Genomic DNA, 19,112 nt, shown 5'->3' on the forward strand with positions numbered 1-19,112 from the left:
CGCTATATTAGGCTCCATCCTGTCACTTCATCTCCATATTGTTTCATACCATGGAACAATGCTCTTCTCCAGACTGAGGGACTGACCACCTCAAAACTTTAAGGGTGATGGACTGATTACATCGTCTTCAAGTATCTTCTGCTTCTATCAACTTTTCTGTACTCGACTGAAGAAGCCTACTGTGTAGGCGAAACGTTTCGAAATAAAGATACCTAACTGTTGCATATGTGTCTTACCTAACAACCTGTCGGTATTTTATACCATTTTAATGTTCAGTGTTCCTACATTCTTATGTTCTTATGTTCTTAAGTGATCAGGATCTCTTAATCCAGGAGGAGGGTGAAGGGTGAGTGACAAGTAGGTCAAGTCCCTCTGTCTGGGTTGTACGGACGGTGGTCAGTATATATAAACCCCCGTCTGGTGTCTTCTCTGCTACACTCAACTGCTGCTGCTGCTCTCTCCAGCATCCAGTGATATTTTTTTATCTGCCTCCGGTGATACTGTAGCCTGACTCCAGTGATACTGTAGCCTGACTCCAGTGATACTGTAGCCTGACTCCAGTGATACTGTAGCCTGACTCCAGTGATACTGTAGCCTGACTCCAGTGATACTGTAGCCTTACTCCAGTGATACTGTAGCCTGACTCCAGTGATACCGTAGCCTGACTCCAGTGATCCCGAAACTCCTGACCTACCTGATAGACTTTAAACTACGCTTCCAGACTCTCTAATAAGGTAGGTAGCAACATGCTTACGTTTACAATGTTCATTGTACAGGCTAAGAGCTGTTATCCTCCTAACCTGTTACCACCCTCAACAGGATGCCACCCACAAGTCACCTAACTGCCAGTTCCTATTTCCTGTTGGCTTAAATAGGGGCAGCAAGTGTACAGAGGCTTGTCTATGCGTCTTGCCAGGTACAGGGATCGAACCCCAGGCCCTTAAGGCTATCAGCCGTATGTGATTCTTGGAGACCTCTCCCTCACTCCCTAACTCCCTCTCTCCCTCCCTAACTCCCTCTCTCCCTCCCTCCTTCTCTTCATCTTCCTCCTCTTAAAACCTGTCTCTTAAAATGTTCACCTGTTCAGTATTCAACAGTGTTATCTCCCTGTTCACATGTTCACTGCTTGTTGAAGTTACATTGTTCTTTTGTTCAGTATATTTGTTAATGTGCTTATAGCCCAGGGGCCTCAGAGTGCCTGTAGCCCAGGGGCCTCAGAGTGCCTGTAGCCCAGAGGCCTCAGAGTGCCTGTATCCCAGGGGCCTCAGAGTGCCTGTAGCCCAGGGGCCTCAGAGTGCCTGTAGCCCAGGGGCCTCAGAGTGCCTGTAGCCCAGGGGCCTCTGAGTGCCTGTAGCCCAGGGGCCTCAGAGTGCCTGTAGCCCAGGGGCCTCAGAGTGCCTGTAGCCCAGGGGCCTCAGAGTGCCTGTAGCCCAGGGGCCTCAGAGTGCCTGTAGCCCAGGGGCCTCAGAGTGCCTGTAGCCCAGGGGCCTCAGAGTGCCTGTAGCCCAGGGGCCTCAGAGTGCCTGTAGCCCAGAGGCCTCAGAGTGCCTGTATCCCAGGGGCCTCAGAGTGCCTGTAGCTCAGGGGCCTCAGAGTGCCTGTAGCCCAGGGGCCTCAGAGTGCCTGTAGCCCAGGGGCCTCAGAGTGCCTGTAGCCCAGGGGCCTCAGAGTGCCTGTAGCCCAGGGGCCTCAGAGTGCCTGTAGCCCAGGGGCCTCAGAGTGCCTGTAGCCCAGGGGCCTCAGAGTGCCTGTAGCCCAGAGGCCTCAGAGTGCCTGTATCCCAGGGGCCTCAGAGTGCCTGTAGCTCAGGGGCCTCAGAGTGCCTGTAGCCCAGGGGCCTCAGAGTGCCTGTAGCCCAGGGGCCTCAGAGTGCCTGTAGCCCAGGGGCCTCAGAGTGCCTGTAGCCCAGGGGCCTCAGAGTGCCTGTAGCCCAGGGGCCTCAGAGTGCCTGTAGCCCAGGGGCCTCAGAGTGCCTGTAGCCCAGGGGCCTCAGAGTGCCTGTAGCCCAGGGGCCTCAGAGTGCCTGTAGCCCAGGGGCCTCAGAGTGCCTGTAGCCCAGGGGCCTCAGAGTGCCTGTAGCCCAGGGGCCTCAGAGTGCCTGTAGCCCAGGGGCCTCAGAGTGCCTGTAGCCCAGGGGCCTCAGAGTGCCTGTAGCCCAGGGCCCTCAGAGTGCCTGTAGCCCAGGGGCCTCAGAGTGCCTGTAGCCCAGGGGCCTCAGAGTGCCTGTAGCCCAGGGGCCTCAGAGTGCCTGTAGCCCAGGGGCCTCAGAGTGCCTGTAGCCCAGGGGCCTCAGAGTGCCTGTAGCCCAGGGGCCTCAGAGTGCCTGTAGCCCAGGGGCCTCAGAGTGCCTGTAGCCCAGGGGCCTCAGAGTGCCTGTAGCCCAGGGGCCTCAGAGTGCCTGTAGCCCAGGGGCCTCAGAGTGCCTGTAGCCCAGGGGCCTCAGAGTGCCTGTAGCCCAGGGGCCTCAGAGTGCCTATAGCCCAGGGGCCTCTGAGTGCCTGTAGCCCAGGGGCCTCAGAGTGCCTGTAGCCCAGGGGCCTCAGAGTGCCTGTAGCCCAGGGGCCTCAGAGTGCCTGTAGCCCAGGGGCCTCAGAGTGCCTGTAGCCCAGGGGCCTCAGAGTGCCTGTAGCCCAGGGGCCTCAGAGTGCCTGTAGCCCAGGGGCCTCAGAGTGCCTGTAGCCCAGGGGCCTCAGAGTGCCTGTAGCCCAGGGGCCTCAGAGTGCCTGTAGCCCAGGGGCCTCAGAGTACCTGTAGCCCAGGGGCCTCTGAGTGCCTGTAGCCCAGGGGCCTCAGAGTGCCTGTAGCCCAGGGGCCTCAGAGTGCCTGTAGCCCAGGGGCCTCAGAGTGCCTGTAGCCCAGGGGCCTCAGAGTGTCTGTAGCCCAGGGGCCTCAGAGTGCCTGTAGCCCAGGGGCCTCTGAGTGCCTGTAGCCCAGGGGCCTCAGTGTGCCTGTTGTCCAGGGGCCTCAGAGTGCCTGTAGCCCAGGGGCCTCAGAGTGCCTGTAGCCCAGGGGCCTCAGAGTGCCTGTAGCCCAGGGCCCTCAGAGTGCCTGTAGCCCAGGGGCCTCAGAGTGCCTGTAGCCCAGGGGTTTCAGAGTGCCTGTAGCCCAGGGGCTTCACAGTGCCTGTAGCCCAGGGGCTTCACAGTGCCTGTAGCCCAGGGGCTTCACAGTGCCTGTAGCCCAGGGGGTTCACAGTGCCTGTAGCCCAGGGACCTCACAGTGCCTGTAGCCCAGGGGCTTCAGAGTGCCTGTAGCCCAGGGACCTCACAGTGCCTGTAGCCCAGGGGCCTCAGAGTGCCTGTAGCCCAGGGACCTCACAGTGCCTGTAGCCCAGGGGCTTCACAGTGCCTGTAGCCCAGGGGCCTCAGAGTGCCTGTAGCCCAGGGACCTCACAGTGCCTGTAGCCCAGGGGCTTCACAGTGCCTGTAGCCCAGGGACCTCACAGTGCCTGTAGCCCAGGGGCTTCACAGTGCCTGTAGCCCAGGGGCTTCACAGTGCCTGTAGCCCAGGGACCTCACAGTGCCTGTAGCCCAGGGGCTTCACAGTGCCTGTAGCCCAGGGACCTCACAGTGCCTGTAGCCCAGAAGCCTAGGCTCTAGTAATGGTTTCTGGTGACCAATAATCCTCTCTGTTATCTATGCAGTGACCTGACTCGCTGGTTATACTGGTGGCCTGACCCACTGGTTATCCTGGTGACCTGACCCGTTGGTTGACCTCACCTTCGCTATAATGCTAGCTGTCATCATCTTCGTGGGTGAGTAATCATCATTTGTCATTATACGGGTCATTATCATTATTATAATCATTCTCATCACTGTCATTATCATCATCATTGGTCTGCTGGAATAACAGAAAGTCATTATTATTATTATTATTATTATTATTATTATTATTATTATTATTACAGATAGTAGTATAATCAGGAGGAAGCTTTAAACCCGTAAGGAGGGTCACACAGTGGCTGAGGAACGGGAGGTAATCGGCTTTGATCCGAGGAAAGGAGAGGATAGCTCCAATTCCTAAAATCTAGAGCACCAAGGCTGTTCTGGTGGTCACATACTGCCACAGGTGAAGGTAGAGGGGGGGGGGGATGGTAGAAAGGCGACGTATCGACCTGTGCTGGTCGAAACATCGTCTGTGTCGTCCTTGGGTAGCATTAAAGACAACAGTCTTGTAGACTACAGTCTTGAAGACTACAGTCTTGAAGACTACAGTCTTGTAGACTACAGTCTTGTAGACTACAGTCTTTTAGACTACAGTCTTGAAGACTACAGTCTTGTAGACTACAGTCTTGTGGACTACAGTCTTGTAGACTACAGTCTTGTAGACTACAGTCTTGAAGACTACAGTCTTGTAGACTACAGTCTTGTAGACTACAGTCTTGAAGACTACAGTCTTGTAGACTATAGTCTTGAAGACTACAGTCTTGTAGACTACAGTCTTGTAGACTACAGCCTTGAAGACTACAGTCTTGTAGACTACAGTCTTGAAGACTACAGTCTTGTAGACTACAGCCTTGAAGACTACAGCCTTGAAGACTACAGTCTTGTAGACTACAGTCTTGTAGACTACAGTCTTGAAGACTACAGTCTTGTAGACTACAGTCTTGAAGACTACAGTCTTGTAGACTACAGTCTTGTAGACTACAGTCTTGAAGACTACAGTCTTGTAGACTACAGTCTTGAAGACTACAGTCTTGTAGACTACCGCCTTGAAGACTACAGCCTTGAAGACTACAGTCTTGTAGACTACAGTCTTGTAGACTACAGTCTTGAAGACTACAGTCTTGTAGACTACAGCCTTGAAGACTACAGTCTTGTAGACTACAGCCTTGAAGACTACAGCCTTGAAGACTACAGTCTTGTAGACTACAGTCTTGTAGACTACAGTCTTGAAGACTACAGTCTTGTAGACTACAGCCTTGAAGACTACAGCCTTGAAGACTACAGCCTTGAAGACTACAGTCTTGAAGACTACAGCCTTGAAGACTACAGCCTTGAAGACTACAGCCTTGAAGACACAGCCTTGAAGACTACAGTCTTGAAGACTACAGTCTTGTAGACTACAGCCTTGAAGACTACAGCCTTGAAGACTACAGTCTTGTAGACTACAGTCTTGAAGACTACAGTCTTGAAGACTACAGTCTTGTAGACTACAGCCTTGAAGACTACAGCCTTGAAGACTACAGTCTTGTAGACTACAGTCTTGAAGACTACAGTCTTGTAGACTACAGTCTTGAAGACTACAGTCTTGTAGACTACAGCCTTGAAGACTACAGCCTTGAAGACTACAGTCTTGAAGACTACAGCCTTGAAGACTACAGCCTTGAAGACTACAGCCTTGAAGACTACAGTCTTGTAGACTACAGTCTTGAAGACTACAGTCTTGTAGACTACAGCCTTGAAGACTACAGCCTTGAAGACTACAGTCTTGAAGACTACAGCCTTGAAGACTACAGCCTTGAAGACTACAGCCTTGAAGACTACAGCCTTGAAGACTACAGTCTTGAAGACTACAGTCTTGTAGACTACAGCCTTGAAGACTACAGCCTTGAAGACTACAGTCTTGTAGACTACAGTCTTGAAGACTACAGTCTTGTAGACTACAGCCTTGAAGACTACAGCCTTGAAGACTACAGTCTTGAAGACTACAGTCTTGAAGACTACAGCCTTGAAGACTACAGTCTTGAAGACTACAGTCTTGTAGACTACAGCCTTGAAGACTACAGCCTTGAAGACTACAGTCTTGAAGACTACAGTCTTGAAGACTACAGCCTTGAAGACTACAGTCTTGAAGACTACAGTCTTGTAGACTACAGCCTTGAAGACTACAGTCTTGAAGACTACAGTCTTGAAGACTACAGTCTTGAAGACTGTAGTCTTAAGAACATAAGAACATAAGAAAGGAGGAACACTGCAGCAGGCCTGTTGGCCCATACTAGGCAGGCCCTTTACAATTCATCCCACTAACAAACATTTGACCTACCCAATTTTCAATGCTACCCAAGAAATAAGCTCTGATGTGCAAGTCCCACTCAAATCCAACCCATCCCACTCATGTATTTATCCAACCTAAATTTGAAACTACCCAAAGTCCTAGCCTCAATAACCCAACTAGGTAGACTGTTCCACTCATCTACTACCCTATTCCCAAACCAATACTTTCCTATGTCCTTTCTAAATCTAAACTTATCTAATTTAAATCCATTACTGCGGGTTCTCTCTTGGAGAGATATCCTCAAGACCTTGTTAATATCCCCTTTATTAATACCTATCTTCCACTTATACACTTCGATCAGGTCTCCCCTCATTCTTCGTCTAACAAGTGAATGTAACTTAAGAGTCTTCAATCTTTCTTCATAAGGAAGATTTCTAATGCTATGTATTAATTTAGTCATCCTACGCTGAATGTTTTCTAACGAATTTATGTCCATTCTGTAATATGGAGACTACAGTCTTGAAGACTACGGTGGTCTTCACCAACTCCAAGACTGAGGGACTGATTACCTCATCTTTTGTATATAAGTCTTCACATTATGTCGTTGTATTGTACTGATAAAGCCACTGGTTGGCGAAGCGTCTATAAATAAAGATACCCAGATGTTGTGTATGTGTCTCATCAATATTTTTGTTAATGGGTTTGAGAAAGACGCCTAGTATGGGCCAGTAGGCCTCCTGCAGTGTTCCTCTTTCTTAGGTTAAGCTAAAATCTTGCAATTTGTGTTGCAGTGTGTGGGTTTGCGCATGGGCCAATGAGCGTGTTGGCCATTCCATCTCACCCACGAGTCCCCGAAGTGCCCAACTCCATGCCCGTAGCTTCCTACAGTGCCCTTCCTGAGAGCAGAGATACCCAGGTTAACTATAACGTGAACCTGGTACCCAGACCCGAGTACAACCCCCGGGTCGTGCCCCAGGTAACACCACAGGTCTACAGAACAGTGCCACAGCAAGGCAAAGTGGTCAACTTGGCCGGCCCATCTTCCATGTCTAATGGCGCCTTCCAGGGGTCGCCGGCGACCCAGAGGGCAGCGGCGGTGATACCCACTGGCAACACCCTGCTGGAAGACGCACAGATTGGCCATGTGCTGCGCACTGCGCCTAAAGGATCTCATTTTCTGAGGTCATCTGTTGACCTCTCCATCCTGGAGTCTCGTCTGCCTAGCAACTACACCAACATTAGGGAAGACATTGTTGACACCTTCTCCTGTGACGGCCGGGTAAGTGAACAACACTTTTGTAGGTAAGTGGTTCAGAGAACCCATAAGTTGATCAATTAGACACAAGTGCAACACCTGGGTATGGAAACATTTCGCCAGAGTGGCATCATCAGTCCAATACAAGGAAGAATGATGAACATCAAAAAAACTTCGAAGTGATCAGTCTGTCAGTCTTGATAAGGCTGGTGGGCTGACTACATCAACTCCAGGCTCAGGGACTGATTACCTCAAAGTCCACCGGATTTTCACCATTCTTCTTTGTCCTGGACTGATAAAGCCACTGTGTGGCGAAACATCTACCCAGTAAAGATACCCAGATATTGCACAGTTTCCCTCACCTAGTTGTGTTCAGGTAACTGTACAAGAGGAAATTTCCAGAGAATAATCGTTAGTTATATCATGGACTCTTATGTTACGTAGCTTAATGTAATTTAACGTAACATAGCTTAACGAGCGTTGAGAGCTTACAGCCAATTATATACCTGTAGGTATGCGTGCGCGTGTGTGTGTGGGGGTGTGTACTCACCTAATTGTGGTTGCAGGGGTTGAGTCATAGCTCCTGGCTCCGGCGTGTGTGTGTGTGGTGTATTTTCTAGTTAAGAACATAAGAACATAAGAAAGGAGGAACACTGCAGCAGGCCTGTTGGCCCATACTAGGCAGGTCCTTTACAATTCATCCCACTAACAAACATTTGACCTTCCCAATTTTCAATTTGGCTTCCATTAGACCTAGGGCATGTCTATCAGGGCTGCAACACACACATGACCCTGTTGAAAATTAAGTCACATTTGCAACAGTTGGGTATCAAATACAAAGAATATAAGAATGGAGGAACACTACAGAAGGCCTACCGCCCCATACAAGGCAAAGGGAGCAGTAGTAATGGAATAAATATGTGATAACACCATAAGAACATAAGAACATAAGAAAGGAGGAACACTGCAGCAGGCCTAAACATACCCAATTATTGCACATGACGGTATCTTGTACCATTCCCAAGAGTGACAGGTGTGTCCTCGTGCAGGTGTACGGTTATTACGCTGACCAGGAGAACGGCTGCCAGATCTACCATGTGTGTCTGCCCCTACGACAATTCTTCCCGGAGAGCTTCACCACAGACACCACCAAAATATTCAGCTTTATATGTCCATTCTCAACCATATTTGACCAGGTGAGTGGGAGACCCAGGTGAGTGGGGTACCCAGGTGAGTGGGGGACCCAGGTGAGTGGGAGACCCAGGTGAGTGGGAGACCCAGGTGAGTGGGGGACCCAGGTGAGTGGGGTACCCAGGTGAGTGGGAGACCCAGGTGAGTGGGAGACCCAGGTGAGTGGGGTACCCAGGTGAGTGGGAGACCCAGGTGAGTGGGAGACCCAGGTGAGTGGGGGACCCAGGTGAGTGGGTGACCCAGGTGAGTGGGGTACCCAGGTGAGTGGGAGACCCAGGTGAGTGGGAGACCCAGGTGAGTGGGAGACCCAGGGGTACCCAGGTGAGTGGGGTACCCAGGTGAGTGGGAGACCCAGGTGAGTGGGAGACCCAGGTGAGTGGGGTACCCAGGTGAGTGGGAGACCCAGGTGAGTGGGAGACCCAGGTGAGTGGGGGACCCAGGTGAGTGGGGTACCCAGGTGAGTGGGAGACCCAGGTGAGTGGGAGACCCAGGTGAGTGGGAGACCCAGGTGAGTGGGAGACCCAGGTGAGTGGGGGACCCAGGTGAGTGGGGGACCCAGGTGAGTGGGGGACCCAGGTGAGTGGGGTACCCAGGTGAGTGGGAGACCCAGGTGAGTGGGAGACCCAGGTGAGTGGGAGACCCAGGTGAGTGGGAGACCCAGGTGAGTGGGAGACCCAGGTGAGTGGGAGACCCAGGTGAGTGGGAGACCCAGGTGAGTGGGAGACCCAGGTGAGTGGGAGACCCAGGTGAGTGGGAGACCCAGGTGAGTGGGGGACCCAGGTGAGTGGGAGACCCAGGTGAGTGGGAGACCCAGGTGAGTGGGGGACCCAGGTGAGTGGGGTACCCAGGTGAGTGGGAGACCCAGGTGAGTGGGAGACCCAGGTGAGTGGGAGACCCAGGTGAGTGGGGTACCCAGGTGAGTGGGGGACCCAGGTGAGTGGGGGACCCAGGTGAGTGGGAGACCCAGGTGAGTGGGAGACCCAGGTGAGTGGGAGACCCAGGTGAGTGGGGGACCCAGGTGAGTGGGGTACCCAGGTGAGTGGGAGACCCAGGTGAGTGGGAGACCCAGGTGAGTGGGAGACCCAGGTGAGTGGGGGACCCAGGTGAGTGGGAGACCCAGGTGAGTGGGAGACCCAGGTGAGTGGGGGACCCAGGTGAGTGGGGTACCCAGGTGAGTGGGAGACCCAGGTGAGTGGGAGACCCAGGTGAGTGGGAGACCCAGGTGAGTGGGGTACCCAGGTGAGTGGGGGACCCAGGTGAGTGGGGGACCCAGGTGAGTGGGGGACCCAGGTGAGTGGGGTACCCAGGTGAGTGGGAGACCCAGGTGAGTGGGAGACCCAGGTGAGTGGGAGACCCAGGTGAGTGGGAGACCCAGGTGAGTGGGAGACCCAGGTGAGTGGGAGACCCAGGTGAGTGGGAGACCCAGGTGAGTGGGAGACCCAGGTGAGTGGGAGACCCAGGTGAGTGGGAGACCCTGGTGAGTGGGGGACCCAGGTGAGTGGGGTACCCAGGTGAGTGGGAGACCCAGGTGAGTGGGAGACCCAGGTGAGTGGGGTACCCAGGTGAGTGGGGTACCCAGGTGAGTGGGAGTGGGGGACCCAGGCGAGTGGGGGACCCAGGTGAGTGGGGGACCCAGGTGAGTGGGGGACCCAGGTGAGTGGGAGACCCAGGTGAGTGGGAGACCCAGGTGAGTGGGAGACCCAGGTGAGTGGGAGACCCAGGTGAGTGGGGGACCCAGGTGAGTGGGGGACCCAGGTGAGTGGGGGACCCAGGTGAGTGGGGGACCCAGGTGAGTGGGGGACCCAGGTGAGTGGGGGACCCAGGTGAGTGGGGGACCCAGGTGAGTGGGGGACCCAGGTGAGTGGGGGACCCAGGTGAGTGGGGGACCCAGGTGAGTGGGAGACCCAGGTGAGTGGGGTACCCAGGTGAGTGGGGGACCCAGGTGAGTGGGGGACCCAGGTGAGTGGGGGACCCAGGTGAGTGGGGGACCCAGGTGAGTGGGGGACCCAGGTGAGTGGGGGACCCAGGTGAGTGGGGGACCCAGGTGAGTGGGGGACCCAGGTGAGTGGGGGACCCAGGTGAGTGGGGGACCCAGGTGAGTGGGGGACCCAGGTGAGTGGGGGACCCAGGTGAGTGGGGGACCCAGGTGAGTGGGGGACCCAGGTGAGTGGGGGACCCAGGTGAGTGGGGGACCCAGGTGAGTGGTAGACCCAGGTGAGTGGGAGATCCAGGTGAGTGGAAGACCCAGGTGAGTGGGAGATCCAGGTTAGTGGGAGACCCAGGTGAGTGGGGGACCCAGGTGAGTGGGGGACCCAGGTGAGTGGGGGACCCAGGTGAGTGGGGGACCCAGGTGAGTGGGGAACCTAGGTGAGTGGGGGACCCAGGTGAGTGGGGGACCCAGGTGAGTGGGGGACCCAGGTGAGTGGGGGACCCAGGTGAGTGGGGGACCCAGGTGAGTGGGGGACCCAGGTGAGTGGGGGACCCAGGTGAGTGGGGGACCCAGGTGAGTGGAAGACCCAGGTGAGTGGGAGACCCAGGTGAGTGGAAGACCCAGGTGAGTGGGAGACCCAGGTGAGTGGGGACCCAGGTGAGTGGGGACCCAGGTGAGTGGGGACCCAGGTGAGTGGAGTAACCTGGTGAGTGGGGCACCCAGGGAGAAAGTGGGACACCCAGGGAAGAAATGGGACACCCAGGGGAGAAATGGGGCACCCAGGGAAGAAATGGGACACCCAGGGAAGAAATGGGATTCCCAGGGAAGAAATGGGACACCCAGGGAAGAAATGGGACACCCAGGGAAGAAATGGGACTCCCAGGGAAGAAACTGAACACCCAGGGAAGAAATGGGACACCCAGAGAAGAAATGAGACACCCAGGGAAAAATGGGATACCCAGGGAAGAAATGGGACTCCCAGGGAAGAAATGGGACACCCAGGGAAGAAATGGGATACCCAGGGAAGAAATGGGGCACCCAGGGAAGAAATGGGATACCCAGGGAAGGAATGGGATACCCAGGGAAGGAATGGGACACCCAGGGAAAAATAGGATACCCAATGTACGTAGATATCTGGTTCAGAGAGTCGACAAGTTGATAAATTAGATACATGTACAACTCTTGGGTATCTTTACTGAGGAAACGTTTCACCACACAGTGGCTACATCAGTCCATACAAAGAAGAATGGTGAAGATCAGAAGGAGTTTGGGGAAATCAGTCCCTCAACCTGGAGAAGAGTTCAGTTCCATAGTCTGGAACGATATCATTCCAGACCATGGAGCTAAACTCTTCCCCACCCTGAGGGACTGATCACCTCAAATACCATTTCTCCAAGGTTGATGGACTGATTACACCATCTTCATTTCACTACTACACCTGCTGTCTCTGTATTTGACTGATGAAGCCTGCTGTGTAGGCGAGACAATTCAACAATAATGATACCCAACTGTTGTTGATGTACAGTAGTTGATGCCTGTTGCCCCATACTAGGCAGGTTCTTTACAATCCATCCCACTAACAAAACATTTGCCCAACCCAATTTTCAATGTCTCAATCATGACCTGTTTGTACCCCACCCACAGTCATCTATGACCTGCGTGGGCGAGGAGGAGGCTTTACCCTGTGAGATCGCCGATAATTACTACAACTACAACTACAACTTCTTCGCTATGGTCAAGGAAGAAGACGGTAGTGAGCGCTACGCCCAGGTTAACGAGGATATCCCCTTCGACCCCGCCGCCAGCCTTCCCTTATAGAGGTCATAAACAAGGCCAAATCTTCCATGACAGTTTAAGGAGCGTGCGGAAGTTGTCTTTCTAAGGAAAGACAACTTCCGCACGCATTCTGGGCCCACCTGAGAGGGCATTCTGGGAATAAATGAGAGAGTATTCTGGACATAGCTTAAAGGGCACTCTGGGCATAGATTAAAAGGCATTCTGGGCACATCTGAGAGGGCATTTTGGGCACATCTGAGAGGGCATTCTGGACATAGCTTAAAGGGCATTCTAGACATCGGTAGGTATCGAGCGATACAGTCAAGACTAACTCTGCTGAATTCGCATAAAGATGCAATGTACCACTCACTGCTGCCACTTGGGCAGTGCTCATGTATCATACATGTTTTCCAGGTGCTAGGGCTGCGTTCTCCAGTATGTTGCAAGCCTCTCGCAGGTTAAGTTAACTGGGTTTAAATCCTATCGACTACACGAGGGTATTATGGATGCTTATCACCTATTTGTAGATGAATGGTTCAGAGAACCGACATGTTGATTAATTAGACACATGTGCAACTCTTGGGTATCTTTATTGAGGAAACGTTTCGCCAATAAAGATACTCAAGAGTTGCACATGTGTCTAATTTATTATCACCTATTCGCTACCAGTCAAGAATACTACAATACTTACCATAGGGATTGAAGAAAGATTGAAGACTCTTAAGTTACATTCACTTGTTAGACGAAGAATGAGGGGAGACCTGATCGAAGTGTATAAGTGGAAGATAGGTATTAATAAAGGGGATATTAACAAGGTCTTGAGGATATCTCTCCAAGAGAGAACCCGCAGTAATGGATTTAAATTAGACAAGTTTAGATTTAGAAAGGACACAGGAAAGTATTGGTTTGGAAATATGGTAGTTGATGAGTGGAACAGTCTACCTAGTTGGGTTATTGAGGCTGGGACTTTGGGTAGTTTCAAATTTAGGTTGGATAAGCACATGAGTGGGAGGGGTTGGATTTGAGTGGGATTGCACATCGGAGCTTGTTTCTTGGGTGGCATTGAAAATTGGGTTGGTCAAATGTTTGTTAGTGGGATGAATTGTAAAGGACCTGCCTAGTATGGGCCAACAGGCCTGCTGCAGTGTTCCTCCTTTCTTATGTTCTTATGTAAGTTAATTCTCAGTAAATACTGGGAGATACACACCTCTCGGGGTATGTATATGTATATCTTTGTGTAAGTGGTGGCATGGTTCATTGTATATAGGTCTCCTGATGGAGATGGGATGGTTTAATTAGTATCCGGGGTACTGAACCAAATTATTGGGTAACTTTGGGAAAAGGGTTGGACAAATACGTAGGTTGGAATGGGTTGTTTTGATAAGGACTTGCCTTGTCTGGGCCAGTAGGCCTCTTGTAGTGTTTCACCATTCTTATGTTTACTAAGATATAGGCTCGTTGATAAATTAGACCATTCATCTACAAATATAGGCTCGTGTTGGCCTGGACTAACATATGCTGAGCGTTAGGTAAGACACATATGCAACAGTCAGGTATCTTTATTTCGAATAAAGATACCTGACTGTTGCATATGTGTCTTACCTAACAATCTGTCGGTATTTTATACCATTTTAATGTTCATATGCTGAGCGCTTGGATGGTGTGGACAGGGAACCATGTACCATGCACTGCATGGTGCTGGACGTCAACTAGTAGACCACACTCTGCATGGTGCTGGAAGTCAGCTAGCAGACCACACTCTGCATGGTGCTGGAAGCCAACTAGCAGACCACACCCTATATAGTGCTGGAAGTCAACCAGTAGACCACACTCTGCATGGTGCTGGAAGCCAACTAGCAGACCACACTCTGCATGGTGCTGGAAGTCAACCAGGACTCACTATCTGGGAAGACGGACTCTTGATAGTCATGTAGTGATGTGTTAACCATGGAAGTTTGAGCCTGTAAGTCACTTCTGCTGGAAATTTTAGCCATGAGCTCCCTAGCTGTGTAGATCTGAACCCTGGATCCACATTCATCCTGGCAGCCAGTGTTGATGACTTCACCCGAAAACAGGTGGTTAATACACAACCTATCTCCACCTACAATAGGTAGTAAAGGCACCACCTCTCTCTCCACCTACAACAGGTGAAGACACCACTTATCCCCACCTACAACAGGTGAGAGAGATCACTCCTTGTCCACCTACCACTATCACCAACCTCTCCACCTCCACAACTGTACTTGTAACCAATAAAATACAATACAAACGTAAACAATCCCACACATGTGTTTCTCTGAGTCTATCACCAGGATGTTTGGATAGTATATATGTCGAATCTAAGACTCAGAGAGAGTAAGACTTATTTAAAGACTTTATGACCTGGAAGGAGCCTTGTCTTATACCGACATTGAACCGAGAAAGACACTTTATAAAGGTTAGGGAATCCAGAGGTCAGGTGGCAAGTCAGTGAGAGTTTTGTAGATGGTTTTAATGGCTTGCTTTCTAGACTAGACATACCTATACCCAAATCAAAAAGTCTTACTCCCTCCCTAGGTCTTTAATTCATCTTGTGCTGTCTTCTGCTAAGTTGCACCTGCAAGTCTATGCAATAAGATAATGTCACAATATGCAAACTAACCACTCTGAAAAAAATAGTGAATTTCCAAGTGCTTCCGTGATTTCTCACTTCTCAGTGTATATACACTGAGAGGTGGTTTCCAGGTGTGTCCCTCTCAATGTATATACATTGACAGGTATGTATCTCTCAGTGTATATTTATATATTTAGTCATTATATATATTTCATCTGTTGCAAAGAAATTTAAAATATTTGCTTAACATGACTGGTATTTTATTTTCATTAATAAAATAAAAACTTGACATATCACAGAGGCTATTGTACAGTTTCTCTCTCTATTCCTCAATAAGTGGACAGTTAAACACATAGTGTTCAAGATAGTAACCACAGGGCTGGTCACATACTTTGTATTTAGTCTGATCAGTCAGTCTGTGTGTCTGCCAAACTGTCTTAAGTACTTGTAACAAAGATTAAGCCTGGCCAATACATCAGTCAGTCTGTCTCCCAAACCGTCAGAAGTACTTGTAACCAAGTCTAAGCCTGGCTACTACAATATTAGTCAGTCTGTGTGTCTGCCAAACTGCCAGAAATACTTGTAACCAAGCCTAAGCCTGACCACTACACCATCAGTCAGTGTGTCTCCCAAACTGTCAGTAGTACTTGTAACCAAGTCTAAGCCTGGCTAGTTTATTGTGCACCTCATATCCATCCTGTGGACAGGAGCGTATGAACATATGCCTATGAACTAGGAACTAGGTCTAGCACTAGGAACTAGGCCCCAAAAGGGTTAGCAAGATCACACAATATTCTGGGCTGGGGTAAAGGAAGGCTTGAGACTCTCACACACACAAAACACTGAACACACACAAGACCGTTCACCCCAAAACCCAACAATACCAGGAATTCTGAGGGTCAAAACGTGAAATTTCCTGAGTTGAGCTGAGACAGTTGTGGGTACCAACGAGGACCATGACTGAGACAGTTGTGGGTACCAACGAGGACCATGACTGAGACAGTTGTGGGTATCAACGAGGACCATGACTGAGACAGTTGTCGGTATCAACGAGGACCATGACTGAGACAGTTGTGGGTATCAACGAGGACCATGACTGAGACAGTTGTGGGCATCAACGAGGACCATGACTGTGACAGTTGTGGGTATCAACGAGGACCATGACTGAGACAGTTGTGGGTATCAACGAGGACCATGACTGTAACAGTTGTGGGTATCAATGAGGACCATGACTGAGACAGTTGTGGGTATCAACGAGGACCATGACTGAGACAGTTGTGGGCATCAACGAGGACCATGACTGTGACAGTTGTGGGTATCAACGAGGACCATGACTGAGACAGTTGTGGGTATCAACGAGGACCATGACTGTAACAGTTGTGGGCATCAACGAGGACCATGACTGTGACAGTTGTGGGTATCAACGAGGACCATGACTGAGACAGTTGTGGGCATCAACGAGGACCATGACTGTGACAGTTGTGTGTATCAACGAGGACCATGACTGTGACAGTTGTGGGTACCAACACAAGGGACGATAAATGAGAAAGGAATCTGCAAGAAATAACCAGGATGCTGACAGTTAATCTTAGCATGCCGACAGCCGATCCTAGCATGCTGACAGCCGATCCTTACATGCTGACAGCCGATCCTAACATGCTGACAACCGATCCCAACATGCTGACAGCCGATCCTAACATACTGACAGCCGATCCTAGCATGCTGACAGCCATCCCTAACAGGCACTGCTTACCTTAGTGCGTTCTCCAGGATGACAGAAGTAAGACGTCAATGTATCAGGATGATGGACAGTTGGTTAATGCTCCGATGGAGTCTTGGGAGGTTAATTCTCCTCCAACTCTCCCTCCATCCCTCCAACACTTCCTCCTGTCCCTCCAACACTCGCTCACGTCTCTCCAACACTTCCTCCTGTCCCTCCAACACTCGCTCATGTCTCTCCAACACTCCCTCCATCCCTCCAACACTCCTTCCACCCCCCAACACTCCCTCCTGTCCCTCCAACACTTCCTCCTGTCTCTCCAACACTCCCTCCATCCCTCCAACACTTGCCTCCCTCCTTCCACGCCGTGACATTGAACAAGACAGTAATGTTAATAAGGAAGTATTGTTGACCTTGACCATGATGGCCACCTTGGTCATGATGGCCACCTTGGTCATGATGGCCACCTTGGCCATGATGGCCACCTTGGTCATGATGGCCACCTTGGTCATGATGGCCACCTTGGTCATGATGGCCACCTTGGTCATGATGGCCACCTTGGCCATGATGGCCACCTTGGCCATGATGGCCACCTTGGCCATGATGGCCACCTTGGCCGTGATGGCCACCTTGGCCATGATGGCCACCTTGGTCATGATGGCTACCTTGGTCATGATGGCCACCTTGGTCATGATGGCTACCTTGGTCATGATGGCCACCTTGGTCATGATGGCCACCTTGGCCATGATGGCCACCTTGGTCATGATGGCCACCTTGGTCATGATGGCCACCTTGGCCATGATGGCCACCTTGGCCATGATGGCCACCTTGGTCATGATGGCCACCTTGGTCATGGATGGTCATGATGGCTACCTTGGTCATGATGGCCACCTTGGTCATGATGGCCATGATGGCCACTTGGTCATGATGGCTACCTTGGTCATGATGGCCACCTTGGTCATGATGGACACCTTGGTCATGATGGCCACCTTGATCATGGACCTTGGTCATGATGGCCACCTTGGCCACCTTCATGGATGGCCACCTTGGCCGTGATACCTTGGTCATGATGGCCACCTTGGTCCTGATGGCTACCTTGGTCATGATGGCCACCATTGGTGGCCATGATGATGGTCATGATGGCTACCTTGGTCATGATGGCCACCTTGGCCATGATGGCCACCTTGGCCATGATGGCCACCTTGGCCATGATGGCCACCTTGGTCATGATGGCCACCTTGGTCATGATGGCCACGATGGCCATCTTGGCCATGATGGCCACCTTGGCCATGATGGCCACCTTGACCATGATGGCCACCTTGGTCATGATGGCCACCTTGGTCATGATGGTCACCTTGGTCATGATGGCCACCTTGGTCATGATGGCCACCTTGGTCATGATGGCCACCTTGGTCATGATGGTCACCTTCGCCATGATGGCCTTCTTAGCCATGGAGGTCACAGTGGTCATGATGGCCACCTTGGCCATGATGGCCTTCTTAGTCATGGAGGTCACAGTGGTCATGATGGCCACCTTGGTCATAGTAGTATGACCAAGATAACGCCACAACGGATCTACGTACCCTTGTGGAACACATGCCAACACCTGCCTTGTTCCAGTAACTTGTTAGAGCTGTGCTGGTGTACCACATCGCTCTCTCTCTAGCATAACAAATGGTTATAATTTTTAAAGGGGTGGAGGGGTAAGCCAGCGGAAGGCCTCGATCAGTTGACCGAAAGCTCCAATGGTGGGTCATATGAGACCAGCGTCTGGAAATATTTGTCCTGTTTTCCTGACGAACCTTACCTAACCTAACCTGACGAACCTTACCTAACCTGACGAACCTTACCTGACCTAACCTAACCTGACGAACCTTACCTGACCTAACCTAACCTAACCTAACCTGAAAAGGATCATCATTGGCTTGGCATCTCTCGTTTTGAAAGTTCTCATTATCCATCCTATCATTTTCTTTGCACTTGTGATCGTGGCACTGTTGTGATCCTTGAAAGTGAGATCCTCAGACATTACTACTCCCAGGTCCCTTACATTATTTTTCCGCTCTATTGTAGGGCCGGAGTCAGTAGTATACTCTGTTCTAGTTATTATCTCCTCCAGTTTTCCATAACGGAGTAGTTGGAATTTGTCCTCATTGAACATCATATTGTTTACCGTTGCCCACTGGAAAACTTTGTTTATATCTTCTTGGAGGTTAACCGCGTCCTCAGCAGATGACAGCCTCATGCAGATCCTAGAGTCATCCGCAAAGGATGATACGGTGCTGTGGTGTATATCTCTGTTTATGTCTGATATGAGGATAAGGAATAAGATGGGGGCGAGTACTGTGCCTTGTGGAACAGAGCTCTTCACTATGGCAGCCTCCGATTTAACTCTGTTGACCACTACTCTTTGTGTTCGATTTGTTAGGAAGTTGAAGATCCATCTCCCCACTTTCCCAGTTATTCCTTTAGCACGTATTTTATGGGCTATTACGCCATGATCGCATTTGTCAAATGCTTTTGCAAAGTCTGTGTATATTACATCTGCATTCTGATTTTCTTCCAGTGCATCCAAGGCCATGCCATAGTGATCCAGTAGTTGTGAGAGGCAGGAGCGACCTGCCCTGAACCCATGTTGCCCTGACCTAACCTGACGAACCTTACCTGACCTAACCTAGCCTAACCTAACCTAACCTGACGAACCTTACCT

General features: G+C 51.1%; 1 protein-coding gene across 1 annotated transcript; it reads left to right on the forward strand.

The window, feature by feature from the left end:
- The first annotated feature begins 433 nt into the window (after positions 1-433).
- LOC128704160 (uncharacterized) lies at positions 434-13,613 on the forward strand. The gene is made up of 5 exons (XM_053799224.2): positions 434-734; positions 3,644-3,754; positions 6,729-7,216; positions 8,242-8,388; positions 11,958-13,613. Exons 2-5 carry the CDS (start codon positions 3,730-3,732, stop codon positions 12,129-12,131), a joined length of 834 nt encoding a protein of 277 aa, XP_053655199.2. The 5' UTR covers positions 434-734; positions 3,644-3,729; the 3' UTR covers positions 12,132-13,613.
- The last annotated feature ends 5,499 nt before the right edge of the window (positions 13,614-19,112 follow it).

The sequence above is a fragment of the Cherax quadricarinatus genome, chromosome 66 (assembly GCF_038502225.1).
Source record: "Cherax quadricarinatus isolate ZL_2023a chromosome 66, ASM3850222v1, whole genome shotgun sequence".
In the NCBI taxonomy this organism is placed as follows: domain Eukaryota; kingdom Metazoa; phylum Arthropoda; class Malacostraca; order Decapoda; family Parastacidae; genus Cherax; species Cherax quadricarinatus.